This window comes from Phaethon lepturus, unplaced genomic scaffold (assembly GCF_000687285.1).
Source record: "Phaethon lepturus isolate BGI_N335 unplaced genomic scaffold, ASM68728v1 scaffold12374, whole genome shotgun sequence".
Classification (NCBI taxonomy): Eukaryota; Metazoa; Chordata; class Aves; order Phaethontiformes; family Phaethontidae; genus Phaethon; species Phaethon lepturus.
This window is the reverse complement of record NW_010537004.1, coordinates 1-11,654: the sequence shown is the minus strand read 5'-3', so window position 1 is coordinate 11,654 and position 11,654 is coordinate 1. Positions and strand designations below refer to the sequence as shown.

The 11,654-nt window shown below is 59.7% G+C and overlaps 1 protein-coding gene across 1 annotated transcript; it reads right to left on the bottom strand.

Annotated features, from left to right (window-relative positions):
- Positions 1 to 857: 857 nt before the first annotated feature.
- On the bottom strand, positions 858 to 11,245 carry CTNND1 (catenin (cadherin-associated protein), delta 1; the record flags this gene model as incomplete). Its single annotated transcript, XM_010286341.1, has 10 exons — positions 11,121 to 11,245; positions 10,010 to 10,329; positions 8,822 to 8,893; positions 8,384 to 8,542; positions 7,655 to 8,187; positions 3,138 to 3,601; positions 2,850 to 3,033; positions 2,442 to 2,559; positions 1,631 to 1,784; positions 858 to 953 (listed from the first exon to the last, which is right to left on the bottom strand). Coding segments are annotated over exons 2-10 (1,975 nt in total), but the record flags the coding sequence as incomplete, so codon positions are not given.
- Between the last annotated feature and the right edge of the window lie 409 nt (positions 11,246 to 11,654).

Here is an 11,654-nt window from a genome sequence, read left to right as displayed (position 1 = left end):
CTGGGCACTTGGCATCCAGCCAGGGTCAACCCACCACCTTTCTGGCACCCAACCTGGGGCCCGAGGAATTAGAGGTAAGGATAGTAGTTGGGAGAGGTAATGGGCAAAGCACAGACTGAAGAATGTTAGAGTGCAGAATGATCATGGGGAATTTCAGCTGTTATAACTGTGGTGAAGGGACAAGGGGTAGATGCTGTATGTATATTGTCCACTTTCGTTCGGTGCTGCGATCATGTTATTTTGATTTTGGTGTGGGGAATTCTTTTTTGTTAATGTAAGCGAAGTTTGTGAAGACTGTTAAGATTGTGTGATGAACATGGATTTTAATGATAATTCTTAAATATGTGATTCACAGAGGTGAGGGGTGGAATGGTGACTCTTGTGGGACCTGGCATACAGCCAGGGTCAATCCACCACAGACACTTGTCCCCAGAGGTTTCTGGGAATGACCCTCCCCCATGCTCATGCTGGAGAACACTTTAAATCCTGCCTGTTCTTCATGCCCAGGAGAGAAGAGCAGGCAAGAGGGCAGTTACACTGAGAAGTCCGAGGCCACCACAGAGGGCCACCCTTCCTAGCGTTGTGTCACCATGCTGTCCCTCAGACCCTAGGGCAATAGGGACAGCTCCTTTTGCGGCCCAGGAAGCCTGTCCTGAGGCAGTGCTGAGCTCTTCCAAGCACAAGCAGGACCCTCACAACTGTCTGTGGCACAGCTAGTGTTTCAACAGGCATCGGGGCAACCGGAAAGACACCTCCTCCAAACCAAACCTCAGCGCATCCGAGAGGCTCACTTCCATGGGAAATCAATTCTACTCACTCCTCTCCTGGACTGCTTGTGGAGAAGCAGCCCTGCGCACCCAAGCCCTGCACACTGAGGAACATACCTTTGGCTGGAGTTGTTCTTTTGGGAAAATCCACTGTATCGGCACCAGGATCTTCCGGGAGCTTTTTACCTTCAAAGGGCAAGTAGAGAGGCATAAGACACCTCCTCTCCCCACCCATCGCAGCCCAACAGCTCGTTGCCACTTGCTACAAGAACAAGCCCAGAGGTGAGCTGAAGCTAAGCTACCAGCATGTCCCAGAAGGGGACATCAAGGGCATTAGCCACACTGCAGGCAGAACACGCCCAGCTGGGGGGCAGGGGGGAACAAAGAGCCAGAGAAAGCACCCAATCAAACCATGGAAAAATTAAAACCAAGAGCACACTCACCTCTGGAGAACCACTCGTCTATTGGCGAAGCGGAGAGAAGGACAGGGGAGAGGGGAGGCAGGAGGAGAGAAGTGCCGACAGCATCATGGGGCAGATCATTTGGCAAGAAAGCAAAGGGAAGGGGAAGGGGCAACACAGGAGACAAGGGAAGGTGTGGAGTTAGTGGACATCTATCCATCACCATCCCACCACCACAGAAACCCACCATTAGCTTGTATCAAATGCTTTGGGTAAGCCAAGCAGTAGCTCCCAAAGCCAGGGAAGGCACAGACCACTGCGTCTCCAGAGAAAGCTGCGGTTTAGCCTTCACACAAGAGATGCCAGAGTAGGCGCACCAAGACCCCAAGACCACCCTTAAGTTCCACTGTAGTAGATCTGCCTTCATCCCACCTCCCCCCATGTTGCTGACACCCAACGAACCTTTGCCCTTCTTGGCACCAAAGCAGCTTGCAGCGTGGGGCCCAGCGTTGTTGGCAGGGGCCAGAGGTGTCTCCTGGTAGCGCTCGGCATGCGGGATCTCACGGTGGACTTGGTAGGACAAGTTTCTCAGCAGGCACACACAGTTCTCCACCAGCTAGAGAGAAAGCCAGATGGTTTGACTTGGAGCAGCACGTGCCCATCCCACGTCTCTGAGTGAGGGCCCCATCACAGCTTGCCACACAAAGCCAGGCCAAGGGGGTCTCAAGTGGGACCAGGGGGATATGCAGCTCCACCTCAGACGGAGCTGGAGCATACTCCCATCCCAAAGCAGGCATGGCCAGTTCTGCAAGCATGTGTTCATACTCCACTGGCCCAAAAATCTCTCTGCCATAAGCATGAAACGTCCGAGGAAAGGCTCGAAGAAAATTAAAGCCAAGACCTCACCAAGGCAGATCTGGGAGCCCAGCGTGGGGGTGAGTGACACCACCAGACCCTGCTGGAGGCCCAGCGGTCCTACTGCAAACCGCAGGCTGAGCGCCAGATGCCTCCCGGTCAAACGGCACCCAGGTCACATCCCACACCAGCTCTTTCCCCCCAAGCAGAGATCCGGGAAAGGTGCGAGCCCGGACTGGGCTTTCCCAAGCTAGTCCTGTCAGACCACATCCCTCCCTGGTGAAGTTTCCCCTTACCCATTCTTCATCCATCTTGGGATGAACCCAGCTTCAGCCACCATGAACAGCAGAGCGCTGCTAGAGCTGGCTGACAAGGGCAGAGCTCTACATGCGCCCCAACACCACCCCTGCTGCAGTACCTTGCTGTCCGAGTCCTTCTGGCCGATCTCGGACTGGACGATGTAGATCAGGGCATCCACCAGCCCGTCACATTCCCGCAGCTTCCGACGGGCCTCACTCCGCTCTGAGCTCACGTTCCTGGCAGGCAGGAGAGAACCACCATGGGAGACACAGCTGAGGGCAGGTGAGGAGCAGCCCACACCCAGCAGAGCTCAAACAAGAGAAAAGCTCCTGTAGCTCCCCTCCACTGAGAGAAACTCCCCCAAAAATCAAGGGCTGCATCACCAGCAGCTGTCCTAGGAGAGCAGCTCTTCTGCAGACCTCCTTTGGCAGTCCCAGAAAGCTACCAGAACAGCCAGGAAGGACTGCTACAGCAGCCCCGACCCCCGCCAGCTCCCTGCCAGCGGCCGGCAGCCCCCCTCCCATACCTAAGGCAGCCAGCGGTGTTGGTGAGCACCGACTCCCACTCAATATGGCGTGGTTTCGAGTCCTCATTGGGTTCCCGCTCCCAGCCTGAGCGGGGAATGACAACCTCATCGGTCAGAGCATGTAGCGCATGATCCACAATGGCCATCTTGATGGAGTCATGCGAGGACAGGTTCCACAGTGTTCCTGCAATGCCACAAGCGGGAGGTGATCAATCAGATCCTGAGTTTAAAACCCGCTCTGTGCATCCCTCACCCAACAGATTAGCCTCTCCTTCCCAGAGCCATTACCTGTGATGACCTCCGTGAGGTCCATGTCATGGGCCTTCCGCAACAGGCGCACCAGAGCGGGTACCCCATCGCAGTTCTTAATGGCAATCTTATTGTCTTGGTCCTTGCCAAAGGAGATGTTCTTGAGGGCTCCACAGGCACCATAATGCACCTCTTTTTTGGGGTGGTCTAGCAATCCCACCAGCACAGGCATGCCCTTCAGCTTGCGCACCTCCGTCTTCACCTTGTCGTTACGGTAGCAGAGGTGCTGCAGGTAGGCGGCTGCGTTGGACTTGACGGCGTCCAGCCGGAAGCTCAGCATGGCTATCACCTCCGGCAGCTCTGGCTGGCGCCAGTTACCCGGGGCTGGACCTCCTTTCCGCAGGCTGTCCAGACTAGCCAAGCTACCCCGCTCGTGCTGAGCCAGAGGGGCCCAGTAATACCGGTCGGGGGCCACTTCATCCACCAGCATGTCTTCGTAACTCCTAGGAGAGAAGACAACAGGCATCAGCACGAACCCTAGACCTGGGGGGATGCTGTGCCCCCTCGAACGCACCAGAAGATGGGCTGAAGTGCACGCAGCGTCTAGTCACCACTACCCTGCTGGAGCACACCAGGCAGACTCCCATCAGGGGCTGGGAGCGAGGTGGCAGAGCAGTGTCAGGGCACCTTCCCGCCGCCCCAGCCCGTAGCCGCAGGCGGCCACCCCCATGCATCCCCAGGCCTGCTCAGGAAGCAGGCGGTTGTTCCGACGGAGAAGGCATCCTCAACGCCTATTCCAGCCCCTTCTCACCCACCCACTGCGCTTAGCTTTGGGTCAGAGGCTGGGTCCTGGTCTCTGCATAACCTCCACGGCGGCAGGAGCCAGCCCCAGAGGCACAAAAACCCATTTGGGTCTGCAGCCACTAGAGGGCAAGTTCACACCACAACAGATCGCTGGGAGAGCAAATGACCCAGGAGCTCCCCATGCCCACGCCACAGCACTGCGTGGGCACGGCGTGCGCCCAGTGCCCAGTTTCAGGCCACCCAGTTCTCCGCTGCACCACCTGGCCGTATCCAACGCCGCAGCCCGTCACCCCAGCTGCCCCACAGCAGCCCAGCACACGCAAGCTGCTGCCAGCCCAAGCCACTGCCATTACTTCAGAGCATCACGGTGAGCGCAAAGATTTATCTTTTTTTACCCAGGACTGGGCTCAAACTCTTTTGCCTTCAGATGTCCGGCAGTATATGCCGACTGCCCTGCTGCCCAGGGGACAGGCGTAGTCAGGCACCAAGAGGCACACGGGCTGCAGGAGTCAGCCTCGCTGCTCTCAGCTCAGGCACGGGAAGAGCTGTGGTCCCGCAGCCCCTGCCCTCGTGAAGAGTGGTTCACCCACAGACCCAGCAGCTAGCGAGCCCCAGCAAGCACACAGAAGCTGAAAGAAAATGCAACTAGTCCCCCACGTGCCAAGGTGACACTTAACACCCCCAGAACACAAACCACACAAAATCCCAGGTTCTCACCCTATTTTTGTAGTCACTGGTAGAGGAATCTAGCCACTTCCAACAGAAGGGGATGGGAGGGGACCTGGCACTTAAACAGAGGGGCCTGACCACTGCCATCAGCCCTGCTGTGCCAGGGCACTGGGGAGGCACAACTGAGGTCCAAGATGCCATAGCATCCTCCAGCTCACATCTGCCCCGGGGACTGCTCAGCCACCTTCTGAGCCCCCAGATCAGGTGTGGGCAGTCCCCTGCCCCTGAGCAGGTCGGGGAGGCTGCCACGAGGGGCGGGTAGCTGGCGGACGCCCCCTGCCCCTGAGCAGGCAGGGAATGCTTCAACGAGGGATGGTAACAGGTTCTGCTCCCTACACCGCCACTTCCCCTACAGCCTCTGGTACAGCACTCACCAAAAGCACCAGCTCCAGGCAGCGGCCGCTTCCACAGCCACATCCCCCTTGGGTGGGGATGCTGCCCGCACGGCACCACCGCGGACGGTGGCACCAGGCTGCGAGGGTGGCTTTCAGCACGTCCCGACAGGGAAATGCATTGCTTGCCGCATCGCCTGGCTACTAAGAGATGCTGAGGAGCCCGGCTGCTCCAGAGAGTCGCTCCCCGCTGCTGCAGGGCACGGCGCTCAGCGGACCACACCAGCCACACCTCCATCCCTGCAGCGGGACGAGGCAGGAGCAAGACGCAGCCAAGCGCCAGCACTGCAAACGAGCCACTCGATGCTTGTCGGCGCGGCCGGCAGCTGACCTCTCTCCCATGCCAAGACTCACACGCCCCGAAAGGGAGCTCAGCCACAAGGGTCATTCAGTGCTGGATCCCACCCTGCCCCTCCAGGTGAGGTGGGGCTGGCAGGAAGCGGGGAACACACCCTGCGCTGCCGCTGAACCCCCCTTCCCTCTTCCCCGAAGAGAGGGAGCTCCAAGAAGTGCCACAGGAGAGGGGACCAATGGAAGCCAGCATGTGCTGCGTCTCAGCTCAACACGCTCCTTCGTCTCCCACGTGCCTGGCAAGCTGCCTCCCTGAAGGAAGTCATTAACAGCCAGGCCCCTGCTCAAGACAAACATCTCTGAGGCAGGGGGGATGCTGATCTCGCCCGTTGCCATTCCTGCAAGCCGGGTGGCTGAGCACAGACAGTAACTGAGAAGGCAGGGGACAAGCCAAGCTCAACAGTGCCTGGATTCCACAGATTGCTGCGATCTTTATCGGTCTGCCTGGGGAAGGAGAGCCTGCTCATGGGCCGCACCAACCCTTCTTCCATACCTGGCACCATCCCTGCAGGACAAGGTGACATCTCCACCAGGGCTGCTCCTTCCAGCATGCTTGGAAGCGGGACCTTCTCCCTCTGCGACCCAAGCCTCCTGGGCTCCTACCCAGCTGCACTCCTGCACCTGGCTCCTTAACTCCTGTCCTCCAGGATGTGGAGGAGCAGAAGGAACGCAGACACCATCCAGCCCAGCAGAGAGGACTTGTGGTCTCAAAGGCCAAGCAGTTCAGACTGGGCCATCCAGGGAGTGCTCCGGCCCCCACGTGCTGGGCAGGACACGATCCCAGAGAAGGTTTGCAAGCCAGAGCCTTCTGCCTCGGCTGGCATTTGCTCCCTCCGCAGCCAGAAGCGGCCATGGGTTGGACACGCCTGCTTAACCCCTCCTGCCCAAGCTGCTCACCGCAGGGCTAGCAACGATGGCCACGTGCTCAAAACTGCTGATGCTGGCTGCCTGAGCCAGTGCGGGCAGCGGGGGCGGCCGCCCTGCCTGCCCTCCTCTAGCAGCACAAGCCTCACAGGGCGAGGCGGGCCCGGGAAGTCAGTCTGGGTGAACAACCGCCCCGACTGGTTGGGCACAGCAACAGAAACACTTGTGCTGGCACAAGCCGAAAGGACAGACAAAGCTCCTCCTCTAGTCCCTTCAGCATCCGGGAGCTACTGTGGATTTACAGTGCACGCCTCGAGATCGGCAGAGATCCGACGGGGGCTGGCAAGAGCCTCCTTTCCCTCAGGTCTCTCCTCTCCTGCCTCTGTTTCATGCCCCAGGAGCTTAAGCAGCCTGAGCTCAGCTTTACCTGTCTCTCCCTGCCCCGGGGTACTCGGGAAATGTACATCTATCCCAGCCTGCTGCACTGGCCCCCTCCCCATCTCTGGGATCCAGGCTCAGCCCCTCGCTCCATTCCTACCTCGCCGCCCTCGAGCCCTCCTCCAGCACCTCCCCAAACCTCACTCGACAGCCCACGCAGCAAGCCGAGCAGGCTGAGGGGCTGAAGCAGGCAGCAGCAGTGTTTGTGCAGGAAGAGACGCAGCTGGCACGAGACACCAGTCCGCAGCAGTCACGGCCTCAAGCAGGTGACATCCCAGGGTGCCCGGCCGCGTGGCTGGCAGGGCGGGTAAAGGGCCACCCCGACCCTGCGACCCGGCTCTGGCTGCCCAAGGGCAGCTGCAGCCTGGTGGGGCAGTTGCTCAGCCATGGGGCTGAAGGAGCGGCCGAGCGATCGCCCACAGAATTACAAGGGGGAGAAGCTGCTACTGCCAAACAGGTTGAGCAGCTTCTCCTGCCCTGCGCCAGGGCCAGGCAGTGCTGCGGGAACGCTGCCCGGGGCACCGTGGGGCTGAGCCTTGCTCACCCCAGCCCCGGGCTCAGCACCGCTCCCCGGGGCTGCCTCTCAGCTCAGCGTGCGTGCGATCACGAGGCTGCTGCTACTTCTGATGTGGGGCTGTGCCACACACCCCGCGCCAGGTGCGGTTCCCAGCAGGATAAGCAAGGCTGGGGCGCAGATGCGCCTGCTGTCCCACTAGCAGAACGGGTGGCAGAGAGGGAAGGGCCCGGAGCTACATCCAACCGCCCAGTGGAACTCCTTGCTGCAGGATGACTGGCTCAATTAGCACGGAGTTTTAACCACCAATTAAGCAGACAATTAGAAGCGGATGCAAGTTTTCTCCTGCATGAGCTGCATGTGACTCAGCTCACGGTACTGTCTCTGCAATCCTCCTTCCTCCAAGGAGGGTGAAGTTAAAAGGGACCCCACAGCATCTCCCCCCAGTGCCTCCTGCCGCATACCTGAGCCGCCGCCGAGGATCAGACGGGGTCCCTGCCCGCCTGGCCGTGCCATAGTCAGACATAAGCCCGTAGTCCACATCTTCAAAGCCCATGCTGCGCTGGTCATCCTCCAAGCCGTACGGCTCGGGGGGGAAATGGTTGAGGTCCATGTTGCTGCCCCCAACACGCACTTGAGGCTGGGGGCCGTAGATGTCCTGACGGCTAGGGGCCCGGTAGGTGTCCATGGAGGGGCGGTAGCGCTCATCAATGCGGGTGACACGGGACAGGCTGCCATAGCTGTGATCGCTGCCCGGGTAGCTGTCCTCATAGGGACGGCCATAGCCGTCAGGGTAGTGGTAGTTACGAGGGAGGGTGGCTGTGCCCGGCTGGCTCAGGTAGCCGCCTGGGCCCCCGTTGCCATTCTTGCGGAAGTTCCTGTCCATGGTCTGGACGTAGTTGCTGGTGACTGGGGAGGTTTCCAAAGGTAACCCATCGGGTCCCACCGGCACCTGCTGCACCGTCCGGGTGGTCACAGTCTTCACCACTTTCTTTACCTAGAGGGATGGATGCAAGACACACTCCCATCAGGAAGTCCACTGCACCCCTGCATGCCCAGATTCCCCTTCCAGCCCAGGACCTTACTCCAGGCAGATTTCACACCCTGTTTCAGCTCACAGCACAGCAAGCTGGCAGACATCAACAGCTGTGGCATCCCAGCCACCATGGTCCCCAGCCAGAGCTGGCCTGTACCGTGGTCTCTGTACGGCGTGTTGTCCCATCGTCTGATGTCTCCACAGACACAACTGACATGGCTCCTTCTGGGTCCTCCTCCATGGTGTATGTCTCCTCCACAATCTGGCCCGGGTCCTGCATCCTGGGGATTGTGCTGTACAAGAGGTGGCTGTGGTCCTGAGGGGAGCAAGGGTCAGACAGTCAGCCCCCCACCAACACCACAGGCCTCCCTGGAGTCACTCAGCCAAGAGATCTCACCTCTTGAGGAGCCCTAATACCCTCTTGCATGGAAGGGGGTACCAACAACCCCTCATCCAAAGCCCCTTCAAGCCAGAGTAGCCACATTAGAAACGCAAGTCCCCCACTCCCAGCTAGGGTGGGGACACTGGAGCCCTGCCCCTGCACCCCCCACCCAGCACCCAGGCTGCCCACAGCCAGAGGGCTCAGCTCCCTTACCTGCGGCCCGTTGAGCTTCAGATCTGGGTATTTCTGCCTTTCCAGGTCAGCATCGCTCAGGAAACGGCCGTTCTGAAACGCACAGCACCATAGCGGGCCTGTTACTAGACTGACCTCCCACTGCTGGGATCCCATATATCCATCCCCCCCTTCCCCGCCAGGCCCCGAGCAGGCCACCTCCTGCATCTGACAGAGACCCCAGGTGTCACTCCTCGGAGAAGAGCGTGCTCCTCAGGGGTCTGTGCAACGTGCAGCAAACTACCCTCCACTCCAGCCAGGGGAAGAGTTGGAGCACACTCCGTTCAGCCCCCCTCCAGACATCCCAGCTCGCCCACAGTGCCCACACGCTCCTGAGGGAATGGCCAAGACCCTTCCTTGCTCCCCAGCACGGCCCTGGAGACCTTCCACATCTTCTGACGCAGGAGCCACAAGCGACATCCCAGAGCCCCCGCAGCATCATGAGGGAACAGTGCAGATGCTCGGCGGCCGATTGCAGAGTGCTACCATTCAACTCTTGCGCTCCCCCTCTGCCCACCCCTTCCTTCCCCCCGACCCACACCTCTCTCCTAGCACCACCACCTTCCACCACTGGAAAGGCACCTGCCTCCTGCACAACGCCACGCGCCAACCCTCCGAGCACCCCTCTCCAAAACAGAGCCTGGCAAAGTGAGAACAGGAGAGAGACCTCAAGCCAAGGCAGATGAAACCACATTTCCAGCCCTGTAGAGAAAACTCCCAGCCCTGGTTTGGCTGCCTGGGGGATTGACCAAGACTCCGGGGACTGGTCCGTCATCACACAAGAGGGAGACGCACGCTCCCCCACAGCTATACACCAACCCCTGCATTTCAGCCACCTTCCAAGAAGCTGAGCGGGACACAAAGAAAAAAGATGCCCAAGTCCTGAATACAGAGAGCCTCCAGCCTTCACAAAACCAAACCAGAGCTGACCTGGTAGCAAAGCTGGCTGCTTCTCCCCAGAAGACTCTGGCTGCCGAGGTAGGTTTGCACATCCCCAGCTCACCCTCAGCCCCAGCGCACATACAGCACCATCCGTGTTACGAGACCAGCCTAGCCCTCCTCCACCTCGCATATCCAAGGAGGGCCAAAGGAAAGGAGCCGGGCCCAGGGCTGCCCCCGCCGAGGGTTCCAGGAGCCTCCGCACCCACCTCTGCCGAGGGGGTTTTTTACCTGGTGCCGCCGGGTGAGCGTGCCGTTGGCCAAGCCCGGGCCGGCGTCCTGTGGGGAGACCCGGACTCGTTCCAGCTGGGCCGAGACATGGCGCCGTTCCTCCTCGAGCGCCCGGGTCAGCTTCTCGAACTGTGCCTCCTGCTCCTTGACAGAGGCAAGGATGCTGGCGGTCGACTCCACTTCCGAGTCGTCCATGGGTGATGGGTGCCCAGGACGGGCAGGGCAGGGGCGGAGGGCACAGGGAGGCACAAGTGGAGGCGGCTTGGTGTCAAGGTGAGAGGAAGAAAAGTGACCCAGAAGGGCAGGAGCCCCTCTCTTCACTGCACATGATTTGGGGAGGAAAGGAGGAGAGAAGAGACTGATTTTCAGACAGATTCTCAGAACAAGAAAAAAAATTATCTTATGGCATTAACACCCATTCCCACCCCACCACCAGAGAGCTGGCAAGAAGGTCTTGGAGCAGCACAGCCCCAGGCATGACTCAGATGCTCCCTGCCCCTGCACTGAAGCTTGGAGAAGGGGCACTCTGGGGGCAGAAGGTCCTCCCCCATCACACCTAACAGCTGGGGTCGAGCCAGGTTCAGAAGAGCTGCTGTGTGCCGAGGAGGTTCCCTCTTCCCACAAGGGCCCTCCCTCCTCAGGCTGCAGGAAAACTTCCCCTACAAGGAAAAGCTGCCCACAGGCACCCTGAGGCGGAAGAGGGGACACACTGCCACAGAATGAAAAGTGACCTACATCCCATTATTTCCTCCAGGGAAGGGCTGAAGGAGAGGGCTGTGTCACTTCTCTGCTCCCTCGTCCCCAGTGTGATAAGAGGCAAGACGACAACCCCAGTTCCACAGCCCCTTCCTACCCAGGAAAGGAAATGAAGTGGGACAGGGTCCCCCTAAAGAGGACCGCGATGAGCCTCTTTGCTCCCAAAACTCAGCAACCTCCAGGTTCTCACCAGGGCTCTCAAGGCTGCAGCCACCCCAGGAGGTCCTCAGCCCACAGATCTAGCGATGGGCATCGACTTGGACCTCTCCAACATCCCCTCCCAAAGGAGAAGAGTGAACGAGCACACCACAATCACTATTTTGATAGAGGAAAGGCAATATTCTTCCATACAGACCTGCTGGAGGATGAAGCTCGGGTTTGATTGGCAAAGGCACAGGACAGCCAGGTCTAGACGCAGAGAGTCATGGCAGAAATAGCCCAGCCACCACAGCGAGGAAGCAGGAGGTAAGAGCGCTGCAGGGACAGCAGGAGAGGAGGTCAAAAAAAAAAAAAAAATCACACGAGTGAACTCAAAACAGGAGGTAGGACAGGCAACAGACAGGGGAAACGGGCTCCTCTCTCCCACCCCCTCTCCTCTGAGGTGGGGCAGTCTCTGAAGAGGGCCAGTGGGTGGCAAATGCGGCGCCGTTCCCACAGCAGCCCCCCAGCCCCACGGAGAGCCCAGCATCTCCGACTGTTCCCCACCGGCAGGGGAATGGCACAGGCGCAGAGGAGAGGCACGGGCTCGGCCCTCCGCCCCCCGCACAGCCCAGCCGAGTCCCGGCAAGCCCGCCAGAGGTTTTCCCAAACCCGTGCAGTCATGGCAGGCGTGTGGGGACTCGTTTGAGCCAGGCAGCCGGCACAGAAACTGCTTTCCCACGGTCTCCAG